Consider the following 17,116-nt stretch of genomic DNA (forward strand, 5'->3'; position numbering starts at 1 on the left):
GACTGGGGGAGGGAAAACTTGCTGGAGTGATCTTTACCCTTCAGTAGGTGACAGGAAGTGGGATCTAAAATACATCAAGTGTGTCTGGCCTGAAAAACGTGAGCAATTCATCCAAATTGAAAAGAGAAAAAGCAGATATTGACACAGATAGACTAAGAGATTGGTGATGGGGATTCATGGAGATGTTGTTCTGTTTCTCATTTCCCCCTGAAATAGGAGACCATTTCTAACTGAATGAAAAGAAAGCACTGGAAGTTTGATAAGAGAAAACTGTGATACAGGAACCATCCAGAGGATGTAAAATGGTGAATGCTCTAGGGCAGAAGTCAGTAAATTATGGACCTCAGGCTAAACATGGGCCACCATTTGTCTTTGTAAACAAAGTTGTATTGGAATACAGCTATACCCATTTATCTGGAGAAGGGAATGACAATCCACTCCAGTATTCTTTCCTGGAGAATTCCATGGACAGAGAAGACTGGCAGGGTACAGTCCATGGGGTCACAAAGAGTTGGACACGACTGAGTGGCTAACACACATGCCCATTTATTGACACATTTCAATTGCTCTTCTTAAATTATAATGTCAGTTAAGAAGGTACCATAGAGAGTTCACGGCCCACACATAAATCCTTAAATATTCACTATGTGGTCATTCACAGAAAAAGTTTCCAACTCCTGTTTTAGGAAAATAGAGTTGATTTCTTGACAACTCCTAGAGCTCACCTAGACTTAAGTGATGTTCGTCAGTCTGAGCATGTGATTTTCTCCAGTCATGATTAGTTATATAGGTTCAGATGTGGACAGAAGATGAATTAAAGCAAGGATGGCATTTTACCCTGTGAGTTTAAGGAAGAGAGAGGGTCAAGGATGCTGAGGATTTGCCAAGGGAATAAGTACAATGATTGGTCATGCAATATAAGTTAGTTATTGGAGGAGTTGAGGACATAGAGGAGTAAAAAGCTGTAAAATCAAGATCAATAGATACATGGTCCCAGTAGAGTAAATAAGCAGGAAAGATATCAAATAGGAGTTAGAATACAAACAGTTTAGATTATACAGGGTTGACAGTTATTGAAAATGATGAGTTTGGGGATTAAGCAGTGGCAGTGGGTCTCATTTAATCAGGAGAAAGATATTTACATTTGAACTAGGAGCATTTTATACAGACTTGGCCTACACTGACTTTGAATAATCTGTCATCTAAAAACCTCGCTTATATGCATAGTACATCATGAGAAATGCCAAGCTGGATGAAATACAAGCTGGAATCAAGATTTCCAGGAGAGATATCAATAACCTCAGATATGCAGATGACACCACCCTTATGGCAGAAAGCTGAGAGGAACTAAAGAGCCTCTTGATGAAAGTGAAACAGGAGAGTGAAAAAGCTGCCTTAAAAGTCAACATTCAAAAAGGTAAGATCACGGCATCCAGTCCTGTCACTTCATGGCAAATAAATGGGGAAACAATGGAAACAGTGACAGACTTTATTTTCTTGGGCTCCAAAATCACTGCAGATGGTGACTGCAGCTGTGAAATTAAAAGACGCTTGCTCCTTGGAAGAAAAGCTATGACCAACCTAGACAGCATATTAAAAAGCAGAAACATTACTTTGCCAACAAAGGTCTGTTTAGTCAAAGCTATGGTTTTTCCAGTAGTCATGTATGGATGTGAGAGTTGGATCATAAAGAAGAAGGCTGAGTGCTGAAGAATTGATGTTTTCTAACTGAGGTGCTGAAGAAAACTCTTGAGAGTCCCTTATACTGCAAGAAGATCAAACCAGTCCATCCTAAAGGAAATTAATCCTGAATATTCATTGGAAGGACTGATGCTGAAGCTGAAACTCCAATACTTTGGCCACCTGATGCAAAAAACTGACTCATTGGAAAAGACCCCAATGCTGGGAAAGATTGAAGGCGGGAGGAGAAGGGGATGACAGAGGATGAGATGGTTGGGTGGCACCACTGATGCAATGGACATGAGTTTGAGTAAGTTCTGGGAGTTGGTGATGGACGGGGAGGCCTGGCGTACTGCAGTCCAAGGGGTCACAAAGAGTCGGACACGACTGAGCAACTGAACTGAACTAAAATATAAGCATATATTTTTACATAGAGAAATGAACTTTTAATTTTTCAAAGATTAAATTATTTTATAATGATCAGTTTTGAAAAGCATATATCATGAAATTTTTGTTCATGTCGAAGTTCTTTAACATTTAGTTCTTTATTATCTTGTTGCTATGCCTAGAAGGGCTTCCCAGGTGGCATAGCAGTAAAAGAATCTGCCTGCCAGTGCAGGAGATGCAGAAGACTTGGTTCCGATCCCTGGGTCTGGAAGATCTCCTGCAAAGGAAAGAGCGACCCACTCCAGTATTCTTTGTCTGGGAAAATTCCATGGACAGAGGAGCCTGGCAGGCTGCAGTCCGTGGGGTCGCAAAGAGTTGGACACAAATGAGCACAACAACAACAAAGCTAAGCATCTCATAAATATGGAAAGAATAAGAATTATTATTTCATGAGGTTTGAATAAGGGATAATTTTTTTATTGTCATCAAAGTGATTTTTTTTAAAACACGACATTTTCCCATGATCTACTTATAATTATTGTAGCTATTAGTAATTTAACTTTATGAAATTTCCAAATTGTCATTTACAATTTATACATAAATGAAGAATAATATAATTCCTTAGGTTTTATGAAAGTTTAGGTTTTTTAGATAACTATTTTATCATTTGTAAATTGCCATTGCTTGATTTGACCAGAAGAAATTACACCCAAAACAAATGAAGTCCAGAAAAAAGTTTTTTTTTCATTTCATTGGTCTCACCTTGACATTTGGAAGCAAAGCAATAAATCATTTTTTCTTTCTTAATTGCATTAGACATTTTTGTTTCTCTACTAGTTTATGAAACACTAAAGAAAACACAAAACAATAAACATTAGGCAAGGAAACAGCATAAACTGGGAATCGCTATCATCTGCTAAATGGAATGGCCTCCACAGCCTCCACTTCACCCTCTCCCCTCTGCCCAGCATTCCCCCACTGTAGGTCACGCACAGACTTTTCATTAAATTGTGAAGCGTTAGGTCGGCTCAACCAAGGCAATAAGCATCCTAAGGAATTAGCACCGATTGAATTGGAAAGAATGCACACACAGGAAAGAGGAATAAACAAAACAAGAAAGAAAAAACAAAAACACACTGCAGAAACTAATAATAAGTACACAAAGTACACGAGTGTATTTATTACATTTGCAAGCACTTTGTTCTACATTTCAAAAACGCCACCATCAAGCTGTTGGCACATTTATGTACAAAACAGATTAATTGTAATGCCTGCTACAAAGCACTCTTTGTGAAAATACAAACTCTAATACCAGAAAAAAAAAAAAAGCCAAAAACATCAACATCATTACATAAGTTTAAAAGACAGTTTTAAAAATCATCACAAACTGTTAAGACACAGAACCGAAACACTATAAGATAGAATTTAAAGAAGCCCATTAATACTTTTGCTGAATATCTGTAATACTGCATATATCAGAAAAATGTTGAACCAGTAAGATAACCTAAGTGTAAAAAAAAAAAAGAAGCAAAACCCCAAATTAATTAAATAATACTACAGAATGCATAATCATGCCACAGATAAGCCTAGTAATACACCCCCTACCTACTACAAGAATTGTAAAATTATGGATGATGCACAGCTAGTCATTGTACAAAGATTGTTTCACTCAATAAATTTTATTAGAAATGCACTTACACTGAGAAAAGATTTCACAATGGTCAAATAGTGCACAATACTACCTAGTTTTTATACACTGGCAAGAAAGTCTTGTCAGGCTACATCATTTTAAAAGACACTTTACAGGATTCTTGTAGCATTAGAAATAACCCGAAGAAGAGTTAAGGTTAAAACAAACACCAAATTTGGTCCAATAATACTGATTGTTTTTTTTTATTCCTTTGATACAGGTACGTCTTATAAATGAATACGAATGAACATTTGGTTAAAATGACTTACTTGAAATAAAAACACAAGATATCACTACACTTCGAAAGGATACATTGTATAGTGGCCTCTGACCTCACTTTAAAAAACACTACAGGTAAACCAACATAGATTGGAAGGCTGCAAGCAAAGCTATTATATTAATGGAAGCCTTTTCAAATATATCATACACATTGAGGGAATCAGTTACAGAGGTGCAATCCATTAAAATGCTTTAAAGTAGGTAAAACAACTTCGGAGGGGTTAGTGTGCTTATTTTTAATATACCACCTTCATAAAGGTAATTAATGTTCCACATTAGCATATTAAAAGTTCCAATCCAGCCACTGCTTAAGTCACAAAGCAATCATTCGTCAACAGTCCATGGTAGTTATTTCTGTTAAAGTTGTCTCTATACTAAACTTTAAAAGGTAAGCCTGGTGTAACTATCTTAAAAAGGTAACTAGCCATGCATTAGCATCACTGTTTCTACATGCTCACAACAGAAACATGAGTCATCAGAGAGAAATGCTTTTAGGTACATCAAGGAAAAAAAAACAGTGTTAACAAAGATAAGAAGCACTTTTTTTAAACCTACCCTTACAAATTTAGAAATTGCACCTTAGATTGATGAAAAGATTAACCAGGGCCTATAGCAACACGGCCACTGATCTTCAGACAGGACTTTTGTGTTTTGAGTCATGATATCATTTCTGTCTATTGTCATAATGTACAGTGGTCCCTTTGAAGGTTACCTGTAGTTAAACTAGTTACTGAAATCAAAACTAAAAAGTATAAAAAGCTACTTTTCTTTTCAAAACATAAGAAAGAATGCAAAAGGTGTAATGTATAACACATGGAAGTGGTTAGAAATCAAACCTCTGCATCTGACAATGTTAGTCTCTTTGATCTTACAGAATTAAGTGAGTTTGAGAAATTAAAAAAAAAAAAGGCTGGATAGGAGCTTGTAGAAGAGATCTGATTACACCAATTGAACAAATTAGGAAATGAAGTGCTACACAACAAAGACGTGTATTCGGGTAATTCATAAGTCACCCCCCATATCATTGATGAGAAGCACTTTCATTTTCTTTTTCAAAAGATTGGATGGTTGGATGGCCCTTAGTTAAACACCAATGCATTTGAGTGATAGAGCTGGAAGGTGGTGTTTATGTGTACGCATTGAGCCGCTCTTTGGAGCGAGTGGAGTGGATATCATGAAGCTCCTGCTCCTCCTTCGATTTGATGTCTTCATACTTCTGCATCCGGCAGGCGTCCTTCACATAAGCCCAGTTGGCAGACAGAACCATAAGGTAGTGAACCTAATCAAAGACAAAGATAACTGATGCGGGAAGTCTGTCCCATGTCTTCACTACACCTTGCTATTAGGAAGGAAATGTTCAAATGATATACTTCTGTAGAATATGTTCATTAACAAAATGGGGTGAAGATTTCTTCTGTAATAGAATATAAATAAAATATATTCCTTCCTCACTCCCCCAATGATGACAATATCTTCTTGGCTCACTTTTTTCAGAGTATCTTTCTTCTTCTTCAGCTTGGAGGTATCCAAGAGTCTTAATTCAGTATTTTAAAGCTTTTGTGTGATGCTTCCTGTCCTTCTGCCCTCACTTACTCAAACTGAAGACTACACATTTTATGGTTATGTATTTATGTTTTCTATTATAGGAAACAGTCTCACATACAGTGGAGTCCAGTGAACTGGGACTAATGAAATGATACACTGCCCAATGTGCAATAGAAAATGGGTTCATGGAAACCCCAACATAAACCTGTGGATTTCATTACGTTAATTTTCCATTCAATGAATTTTGCACTTTATGTTGCTAACTACAAGAGAGCAAGCAATGTGTCATGTGAATCTTGTATTATTTTGTTTAAATTTTTAAAAAATGTTTATTTGTCTGCACTGTTTATTTAGTTGCAGCATGCCAGCTATTCAGTCTTCATTGCACCATGAGAACTCTTAGTTGCAGCAAGTGGGATCTAGTTCCCTGAGCATGGATGGAACCTGGACCCCCTGCTTTGGGAGAATGGAGTGTTAACCACTGGATCACCAGGGAAGTCCCTGAATCTTGTACATTTATATACATTCATAATAGCTAGAATAGTTCAAGAAGGAAGCTCCCTATTTTTCCTGAGGAATAAAGTATGAAATAATGAAGCTCCTGGTTTTACCTGAATAGACTGAGCAATGAGATCACTTATTTGTTTTTCTTTCTTTGCCTTCCTTGTAGTCTTGGAGAGAGAAAAAGACATTTTCCAATTGGTGGATTTTGATGGATGAATAGGAAAGAGAAACTAAGTTGTCGGGTATGTACTTTCTCTGAGCCTTAAAGGGTAGCATTATTTCTACTTAAAGTAATATAGAACAGGAAAAGTTTTTATTGAATTATAGTGATATTCTATATTATGTAAGTTACAGGGATACAGTATAGTGATTCACAATGGCTAAAGCTTATATTCCTTTGATAGTTATTATAAAATATTGGCTATATTCCAGTGTTGTACAATATGTCCTTGTAATTTATACATAATAGCTTGTATCTCTTAATCCCCTGCCCCTATGTTGCCCCTCTTCCTTCCCTCTCCCCACAGGTACCTACTAGTTTTTTTTGTTTTTTTTTTCCTGTGAGTCTGTTGCTTTTTTGTATATTCACTAGCTTGTTGTACATTTTAGATTCCATATATAAGTGATATCATACAGTAGCTGTCTTTCTCTATCTGACTTATTTCACTTAGCATAATACTCTTCAGGGCCATCTGTGGTGTTGCAAATGGCAAAATTTCCTTCTCTTTTATGGTTGAGTAATATTCCATTGTATATATGGAATATTCCATTGTAGTGGAATAGTAATATTCCATTGTATATACACCTCATATTTTTCCATTCATCTGTTGATGGACAATTAGGTTGCTTGCATGTCTTAGAAATTGTAAATAATGCTGCTGTGAACACTGGGGTTCATGTATCTTTTTGAACTAGTAATTTTTCTTTTCCGATATATATCCAGAAGTGAAGTTGCTAGGTCATACGGTAGTTCTATTTTTAGTTTTTTGAAGAACTTGAAAATTTTGATTAGTCAAGATAGGAGCTAGGCTCATTCTAGAAAAGTACAGATGAACATAAAGAATGCAAAGTAAATTCTAAACAGTGACTACTGTGGTATGTTCATGTTCAGGCAGTCAAAAGGCAGTAGAAAGGAATTTTGACAAAATAATTTTGATACAGCGATACAGTAAAGCAATGAAATTCCTCTCAAATTCTGTGTTTTGCTTCATTTGTTTAGAAATTGTAAGCCACATGGAAGTAGGAGCTCTGAATTATATTCCTGCATTTTCATAGTGAAAGCTTAATCACTGTACGTATGTGGATTAAGTAAGGCTTGTACACGTAGCCAAATTTGTGTTGTTGTTGTTGCTGTGAAAATATCAAGGGCCTTGGAGAGTGCTTATCAAGCAGCTGAAACTCAGAATATTTGCCATAGGAATGAATTTATTTTTAGATGTTTAGAAACTTTCTCTTTGAAATCTGAGAAAAATATGACCCTTAAATTATTACTAACAATCTATGAGTGAAATACTGAAAAGAATGTCAGCGTTACTCTATTTTAGAGATTGGAGTTTCCCAGTAGGTTTTCAGATATTTCACCTGGCCCTAGGTTAATGCAAGCTCCAGGCAGATGAATCCCGATCACCGAAATCTAGAGATGCTAAGTTGACTACTTTTGTCAGCAGACAGACCTTCCTAACATAATAAAAAAAATAATGGAGTAGTGCTATGCCCTGCTGAGTCGCTCAGTCGTGTCCGACTCTTTGTGACCCTGTGGACTGTAACCCGCCAGGCTCCTGTGTCCATGGTGATTCTCCAGGCAAGGATGTGTGAGTGGGTTGCCACACCTCCTCCAGGGGATCTTCCCAACCCAGGGATCGAACCCAGGTGTCCCGCATGCAAGCGGAGTAGAGCACACATGAATCTTAGTCCACATTCTTACAACCTTTGTCTTAAATTACAGAGGATTTTTAAATACCTTGGTATTTAAGAGTGAAATTCATCTCAATTTTCTGATCTCTAATATAGAAATAATTACGGTAGCTGTCTTGTGAGAGTTGGATGAGATATGTTGAGGTTAATGACATTTGCTATCTTACAAGTACTGATAAAGCATTTGATGGTAACTTCAACCAAGTATATTTTAAAGAAATGTTAGCTAATAGCAGTGCTATGGTAGCTATATTAATACTGGGAACAACAGAAGTAGTTTTATCAGTATTTTCCCTGTTTCCAGAAATACAAACTTGGGATGTCAATCAATATTTAGAAGTTATTTACTTCTCAAGGAATTTATGCTTTGCCTTTATTTAGATATCTAAAAGGATGCTTAGTACTTAAGAAAGTAATCTTCTAAACTCTTGCTGTTTTTAATAAAACTTATTTATAAGTTAATTCCTAAATCTATGCAGATTTCTTAAGAAATATGTAACATCTAAATTTTCTATCATCTTAAAACCTTTTGATAATAGAATCACTTTATAGGAAGCATTTTTAGAGTCATTTAAACACTATTGTTCAGACAGGTATTTTCACTAATGTGTGCCTGAAGGCATGTGTTTTTACACAGAATTTCACACACACATATGTTGCAAATGCAAACAAATGCTTTATTATGTACTTCTTTTCAGAAAATGATTTGATAGATGTTTTATACATAGGTGTGTATTGCTTGAAGATACACGACCTAGATTTATCCACTGTGCAGAGATGTGTGTGTGGATGCCGGTAAACAGATGTTTCCTGTTGTCTCACAGCTGGGCTATTTGGGATTATGGGGTCTGGGATATCACTGCCCAAAACCCATGGATGATTCTATGTTAAGAATATAAGGCCTTTGCTTATTGTTTTATTGTGACCCCTCATTTACTCAGGCAGCGAGATCTTGTTAAACATCTCATATTCTGAAGTGAAATTCTTATGGAGACGTTTATACACCAAATCTACAATGTTGAGCAATTAGCATGATATTGAATTAAAATATCTGAAAATCCACTATTGCCCTGATATGGCTATTTTTGTCAGGTATTTTTGAAAATAGGGTGGTGCTAGTGGTAAAGAACCTGGAGACATGAGAGATGCTGGTTCCCTGGAGAAGGGCATGGCAACCCACTCCAGGACTCTTGCCTGTAGAATCCCATGGACAGAGGAGCCCCATCAGTGGGCCACAGTCCCTGGGGTTGCAAAGAGTCAGACATGACTGAAGTGACATGTATACACATCTTTGAGAACAGTTTTATAAAACAGAGTCAGGTCTTAATACAAATTTATTTATGAAGTCACTGAAAATAACTGGTCTGAAGTGGCTCACCAGCACATTGTCTCTGCTTTCCTGTTTTCAGTCTTTGACGAAAGAAAAGCACTCATTTTTTCCCGAATGTTCCTTTCACCAACACGTTGGATAATGTATTGGCACCATAAGGAAAGGAATTAGATAGTTCCAAAATAACTCATCATTTCTGGGTATTGAAGTAGCTGTTCCATAGCTGAGGTTACTGGGCACCTTCGAGAGCTCTCTGCTACTTATATTCTAGGACACGGAAATAAGGACCGAGCAACCCGGCCGCAAAAGTTCCTACAATGTGCAGGGTCCTTGTTCATTGTTGCCACTTGGCCTTCCACTAAACAAAATGGAACTCATGGTAAGTTACAAAGAAGAGACTGGATCTGGCAAAATTCAGGTCCTCAAAACTTGGTAAAACCTGACTTTCAGGACTTGTTCTTAATATTTTTTAAGAAAGTTATATACAGAAGACACGACAAGAAACTACTAAGGTTTATGTGAAGAAAAATAAATTAATCCTTTTTTCATAAATGACTCCATAAGGAGGAAAAAAGTGTAATGTAAGATAAGGAATTGATTAAATTATTCAAATATCCCATTGATGCATATGTAGTATATGCTAAATAAATGATTTTTTAATGTTACTAGTAGTCTCATATCTAAAATGTTAAGGAATTTACTTATTTTGGTTAGTGTTACCAATATTATGGTTACCAATATTATGTTACCAATATTATGAATCCTTCAACTGATTACTAAATGTCAATTCTATTGTAACGAATATCTTTCTTTAGATTAAGCCTTATTTTTCACTTAATTATTTGCCCATTCCCCTCCTCTCTTTTTTTAAATGATGCTAAAATACATATGATTCCTACAGACTTTGGATATTAGAGGCAAATGATCGTCTCTACAGGCAAAGTGAAAAACCAAGCCTCAGAGCTTTGAGGTCTTACCATAGCAATGACTGCAGCCCCAGCTCCGGCAAGGGCAACAATAAACAAGTGGAAGGTCATGTTCAGCTGCAAAGAAACCAGAGAGAAACAGACATGCATCAGGGTTACAGCAGAAGCGTGATAAGGCGTCTGTAGCCTTAGGAGTAAGAACTCTGCGCATCTTTAACAGAAGTGCACCTCACAATATCTTTTCTCCTGCAAGTTGTTTAAATCTTTGCAACTGCACCATTTTAGTATAATTTCATGTTAAAGATGAGATCATGATTAATAATGATGGTTTCCAGTAATATTATAACCATGAAGGCTATGGCATATCTTTTAAAATATAGCCTTATGATTTTTCAACTTTCATTAAAATGATACTTTCTAGAAAAAAATTTTTATCATAAGTTTTTATTGAAATACGCAGAGTATGTCATTCTTATTTATCTTCTCATCCCCCTGCATAACAACATTGCAAGTGAACTTGCCTCTGAAAGAAAAAGGCGGAAATTCGATGTCGCTTTAATTATATATTCAAATAACAAAATGAAGCTCAAATTCTAACAAAATTAAAGGCTGTAACAACACTCACCTCAGTGGATTCACACATTCTCAGGAAATTCTCAGAGACGGTGCAAATTTTCTTTTCCTCTCCAATTGTCACAATTCCTACAACATTCAGAAAATTACAGTTTAATATTTTACATATTTTCAGGATCCCAAAGAGAAAAAAAGAAACTTGAGTGGATAAAATATAAGTAAGTTTCTTTTTATGTTATATTGTAATGGAAAAACTCTTCCTCAGCTTTCATGGCTTGACAATAATCATGAAAAATAAAACTAAGAATGAAAGATCAAGACTATTCAAGCCTTAAGCAATTTAAAACATCTTCAATCTGAATTCAATGGGATCTAGCCACCAGAATCTTCAGATTCAATTGTAGCTATTTCATTGGTTTGGTCCATTAATGTCATGGTGTAGACATCAGAATTATTTGGATAACTATGCTCCAGATGAAGTCAGAATCTAAAAGTATTCTGCTTGTACAAAGCCTCTGTTAGTCTATAAAAGCATATTGCCCAAAGGAGCAATTTTTCTCTGCTAACACTGAAAACAGTGTTATTAGTAAGAAGAAATAAAAACCTGCAATTTCACTCCTATTTATCCTTGCTCCAGTTGGTTTATGGATCAACTGAATCAGAATCTCCTGACTAGAGATTTCTTCAAGAAAATTAGAGATACCAAGGGAATATTTCATGCAAAGATGGGCACAATAAATGACACAAATGGTGTGAACCTAACAGAAGCAGAAGATATTAAGAAGAGGTGGCAAGAATACACAGAAGAACTGTACAAAAAAGATCTTCATGAGCCAGATAATCACGATGGTATGATCACTCACCTAGAGTCAGACATCCTGGAATGCGAAGTCAAGTGGGCCTTAGGAAGCATCACTATGAACAAAGCTAGTGGAGGTGATGGAATTCCAGTTGAGCTATTTCAAATCCTAAAAAATGATGCTGTGAAAGTGCTACACTCAATAGACCAGCAAATTTGGAAAACTCAGCAGTGGCCACAGGACTGGAAAAGGTCACTTTTCATTCCAATCCCAAAGAAAGGCAATGCCAAAGAATGTTCAAGCTACTGCACAACTGCACTCATCTCACAAGCTAGAAAGTAATGCTCAAAATTCTTCAAGTCAGGCTTCAACAGTGTGTGAACTTTCAGATGTTCAAGCTGGAGTTAGAAAAGGCAGAGGAACCAGAGATCAAATTGCCAACAACTGGTGGATCATCGAAAAAGCAAGAGAGCTCCAGTAAAAACATCTATTTCTGCTTTATTGACTATGCCAAAGCCTTTGACTGTGTGGATCACAATAAACTGTGGAAAATTCTTAAAGAGATGGGAATACCAGACCACCTGACCTGCCTCCCGAGCAATCTGTATGCAGGTCAGGAAGCAACAGTTAGAATTGGAAATGGAACAACAGATTGGTTCCAAATCAGGAAAGGAGTATGTCAAGGCTGTATATTGTCACCCCGTTTATTTAACTTATATGCAGAGTACATCATGAGAAATGCTGGGCTGGATGAAGTACAAGCTGGAACCAAGATTGCCAGGAGAAATACCACTAACCTTAGATATGTAGATGACACCACCCCTGTGACAGAAAGTGGAGAACTAAAGAGCCTCCTGATGAAAATAAAAGAGGAAAATGAAAAAGTTGGCTTAAAGCTCAACATTCAGAAAACTAAGATCATGGCATCTGGTCCCATCACTTCATGGCAAATAGATGGGGAAACAATGCGGAACAGTGGCAGATTTTGGGGGGGGGAGGCGCTCCAAAATCACTGCAGATGGTGACTGCAGCCATGAAATTAAAAGACACTTGCTCATTGAAAGAAAAGTTATGACCAACCTAGACAGCACATTAAAAATCAGACATTACTTTGCCAACAAAGATCTGTCTAGTCAAAGCTCTGGTTTTTCCAGTAGTCATGTATGGATGTGAGGATTGGACTATAAAGAAAGCTGAGTGCTGAAGAATTTATGTTTTTGTACTGTGGTGTTGGATAAGACTCTTGAGAGTCCCTTGGACAGCAAGGAGATACAACCAGTTCATCCTAAAGGAGATCAGATCAGTCTTGAATGTTCATTGGAAGGACTGATGCTGAAGCCAAAATTCCAATACTCTGGCCACCTGTTGTGAGGAATTAACTCACTGGAAAAGACCCTGATGCTGAGAAAGATTGAAGGCGGGAGGAGAAGGGGATAACAGAGGATAAGATTGTTGGATGGCATCACTGACTCAATGGACATGAGTTTGAGTAAACTCCAGGAGTTGGTGAGGAACAGGGAGGCCTGGCATGCTGCAGTCCTTGGGGTCGCAAAGAGTTGGGCACGACTGAGTGACTAAACTGAATTGCATCAGAATCTCCTGGGGACTGTCACAAATTTGTATCTCTGGATCCACCAGAGGACTATTCTATCAGAGTCTGTGAACGTTTGCCAAGACTATTGCATTTTTAACAAGCACATAGGTGATGCACTGCCACAGACGTGATTTTACAGAAGTGATCAAGTTCATCCTAAAATGGGTCTTTGATTTTGTTTTGAGAACTCCTGAAGTGTTAAACACATATATACATGAAAGAAAAAATTCACAACTTCTGGGCAAACTAATACCTCAGCTTTTAGCACTTGCTGCATAACAATATATGGACATATTATTTAGTTTTAATGTGTACACATATTCACACATTCTTAGCTTTGAGGTGCACCATCAACTCTCCATGTCTATTGATCTGCCTATACCAACCTGCTTTGCCAATAGTATGGGCAATTATTTGAGTTAAAAAAATCTACTTGCAATATCTTGAATTTAGAGATCTTTCTCTGGGACCTTCCTTTTTTGCCATGGTAAGTCTAAGAGGGGTTAAAAAGAACCTCTGGAAGATGTATCTAAGAAATCATCATTAGTGAGAAATCTTCCCAGGAAGGCCATCTTTCTCCTTCCTGATCTGTTGCAGACTTCATTCATTCACATGAAACAGCCTGGCTATGCATGCATTTCATTGCCTATTTCTTTATTCGCATTTGCAGCAAAACTTCTAGGAAGTGTTGCTTAGGCTCAGTCTGCAATTCCTTTCTTTCTATTTTCACTTAAACCCCTTCCAGTCAAATTTCACCCCAATCCTACATTGAAACTTTCCTTGTGAAGATCACTCATGCACTCCACATTGTTAAAACTGAAGATGAATTCTTAGTTCACCTTCTATTCACCAGTCAGCAGTATTGGAGGCAGCTGATGACTCCTGCGAGGCTTCCCTGGTGGCTCAGTGGTTAAAGAATCTGCCTGCCAATGCAGGAGACGTGGGTTCAATCCTTGGGTTGGGAAGATTCCCTGGAGAAGGAAATGGCAACCCACTCCAGTATTCTTGCCTGGGAAATCTCATGGACAGAGGAGACTTCCATCCTTCCTGGTCTCTTTATTTGGATTCCAAAATCTACATCCTCCTGTTTTCGCCTTTCTGTCCTCACTGGCTTCTCCCTCTCAGTATCTTTGTTGGGTTACTCCAGTGAGCTAGGATCTCTTTCAACGGTGCTTCCCAGTGTTCGGTCCTCAGTTATCTGTCTCCTTTGCTGAGCTCAGCCGTTCTCAGAGCTGTCAACTTTAAACATTATCAAGATTCCTAAATCCATACAGGTGGCCCCATACTTCTCTCCTGAAACCAAGACCCAAATATCCAATTTCTTACTTGACAACTCTATTGAGACTTCTAATATGCATCTGAAAAATAACACTGCCGAAACTGAAGTCTGATCTTCTCCCTTGCCTGCCCCACTACTGAGCAAGCTCTTCCGGTTGGCTTTCCCATCTCATTTGATAGCTAATCAACCTTCCCAGTTGCTTAACCAAAACGATGAATTCCTTCTTGAATCCTCTTTTCCTGGCAACCCCCACATACAACCTATCAGGAAATTCTGTTGCCTCTGTCTGTATCCATTGTGATCCACAATTGGGGGGTTGGTTTTTTTTCTTTTCTTTTCTTTTCTTTTCATTTATTTTTATTAGTTGGAGGCTAATTACTTTACAATATTGTAGTGATTTTTGCCGTATTATTCAGCCATTGAAAAGAATTCATTTGAATCAGTTCTAATGAGATGCATGAAACTGGAGCCCATTATAAAGTGAAGTAAGCCAGAAAGATAAAGACCAATACAGTATACTAACGCATATATATGAAACTTAAAAAGATGGTAACAGTAACCCTATATGCAAAACAGAAAAAGAGACACAGATGTACAAAACAGACTTTTAGACTCTGTGGGAGAAGGCGAGGGTGGGATGTTCAGAGAGAACAGCATTGAAACATGTATACTATCAAGGGTGAAACAGACCACCAGCCCAGGTTGGATGCATGAGACAAGTGCTCAGGGCTGGTGCACTGGGAAGACCCAGAGGGATGGGATGGGGATGGAGGTTGGGGTGGGGATCGGGATGGGGAACACAGGTTTTTTTCTTTTCTGATGTCCTTTGTTTATAACTTGATTGCATATGAACATTAAGGATTCTTATTAAAGACATTATTTGGAGGGTAAATAAATGCTATCCAGGCAGTAGATTCTTTGTTAAGAGCAAACAGAAAGCTGTGCAGATGATGTGAAAGGTTGCATGATACCTCTTCACATCACAGAGAAAAGCTAAGCCTGAATAAATCCTGGATGAAAGTGTACTAGGAGAGTGAATAAGTTGGCTTAAAACTCAACATTCAGAAAACAAAATCATGGCACCTGGTCCCATCACTTCCTGGTAAATAGATGGGGAAACAGTGACAGACTTTATTTTTTTGGCCTTCAAAATCACTGCAGATGGTGACTTGCGGCCATGAAATTAAAAGACACTTGCTCCTTGGCAGAAAAGCTCTGACCAACCTAGACAGCATATTAAAAAGCAGAGACATTACTTTCCCAACAAAAGTCCATCTAGTCAAAGCCATGGTTTTTTCCTGTAGTCATGTATGGATGTGAGAGTTGGACTATAAAGAAAGTTGAGGGCTGAAGAATTGATGCTTTTAAACTGTGGTGTTGGAGAAGACTCTTGAGAGTCCCTTGGACTGCAAGGAGATCAAACCAGTCCATCCGAAAGGAGATCAGTCCTGGGTGTTCATTGGAAGGACTGATGCTGAAGCTGGAACGCCAATACTTTGGCCACCTGATGTGAAGAACTGACTTATCTGAAAAGACCCTGATACTGGGCAAGATTGAAGGTGGGAGGAGAAGGGGACGACAGAGGATGAGACGGTTGGATGGCATCATGAACTCGATGGACATGAGTTTGATCAAGCTCCAGGAGTTGGTGACGGACAGGGAGGCCTGGTGTGCTGCAGTCCATGGGGTTGCAAAGAGTCAGACATGGCTGAGCAACTGAACTGAACTATGCTGTAACAGGGCTAAGGTTCAAAGAGCACCTTTAATCATAGTCATGCTTTACACTTACCAGATGTATGTCCCCTACAATATCTGGGATGTACTGCACTAAAAAAATATACTGCTTATCAGAAATTCAAATTTAACTGGGTGTCCTGTAACTTACCTGGCAATCCTCTCTGTGAGACTAGCCATATCTCTTCCAATTTTAATTTTTCAGATTAGAAGAATTAAAGGAAGACATTTTAGTTGGGGGCTGGGATGCTGAAGTTAGGGCTGTGGTTTCCCGAGCAGCTATTTTCCAGTGACCTCCAGCAGTAGGTGCCAAGGCTTCCTTTCCTTGTGCTGCTGCTGCTAAGTCGCTCCAGTCGTGTCTGACTCTGTGCGACCCCATAGATGGCAGCCCACCAGGCTCCCCCGTCCCTGGGATTCTCTAGGCAAGAACACTGGAGTGGGTTGCCATTTCCTTCTCCAATGCATGAAAGTGAAAAGTGAAAGTGAAGTCACTCAGTCGTGTCTGACTCTTAGCGACCCCATGCACTGCAGCCTACCAGGCTCCTCCATCCATGGAATTTTCCAGGCGAGAGTACTGGAGTGGGGTGCCATTGCTTACATGGACATGATTCCAAGGTTGAAACTTTCCCCAGGGAAGACCTGTCCACGTTCCTTCCATCATCTTCTTGCCAAGAACCCCATGTACAGAGCAGATCATCCTGATTTTCATCTGCATCACACAATGGGGGCTGGAACTCCTAACAAGAGCGTAGATGGACACTGTTTTGGAACATAGGGCTAGCTGGTGATGGACTGGTTCAACCATACCCTGCAGTCTGTCTACAGTCTAACCTCAGAGCCACAGTCTAACCTTGCAATCCCCTCTACTGAACTGTTTCCCA

General features: G+C 38.3%; 1 protein-coding gene across 4 annotated transcripts in view; it reads right to left on the reverse strand.

The window, feature by feature from the left end:
• Positions 1 to 2,751: 2,751 nt before the first annotated feature.
• Positions 2,752 to 17,116, reverse strand: part of GPM6A (glycoprotein M6A) — a 259,505-nt gene continuing 245,140 nt past the window's right edge. For all 4 annotated transcript variants that reach the window (XM_065946711.1, XM_065946710.1, XM_065946712.1 and 1 more), the window contains 3 exons: positions 10,881 to 10,957; positions 10,307 to 10,372; positions 2,752 to 5,315 (listed from right to left, as the gene is read on the reverse strand). In XM_065946711.1, coding sequence (XP_065802783.1) covers positions 5,163 to 5,315; positions 10,307 to 10,372; positions 10,881 to 10,957 — 296 coding nt within the window. In that variant the 3' untranslated portion in view covers positions 2,752 to 5,162. The remainder of the gene's footprint in view (positions 5,316 to 10,306; positions 10,373 to 10,880; positions 10,958 to 17,116) is intronic.

The sequence above is a fragment of the Muntiacus reevesi genome, chromosome 10, assembly GCF_963930625.1.
Source record: "Muntiacus reevesi chromosome 10, mMunRee1.1, whole genome shotgun sequence".
Lineage (NCBI taxonomy): Eukaryota > Metazoa > Chordata > Mammalia > Artiodactyla > Cervidae > Muntiacus > Muntiacus reevesi.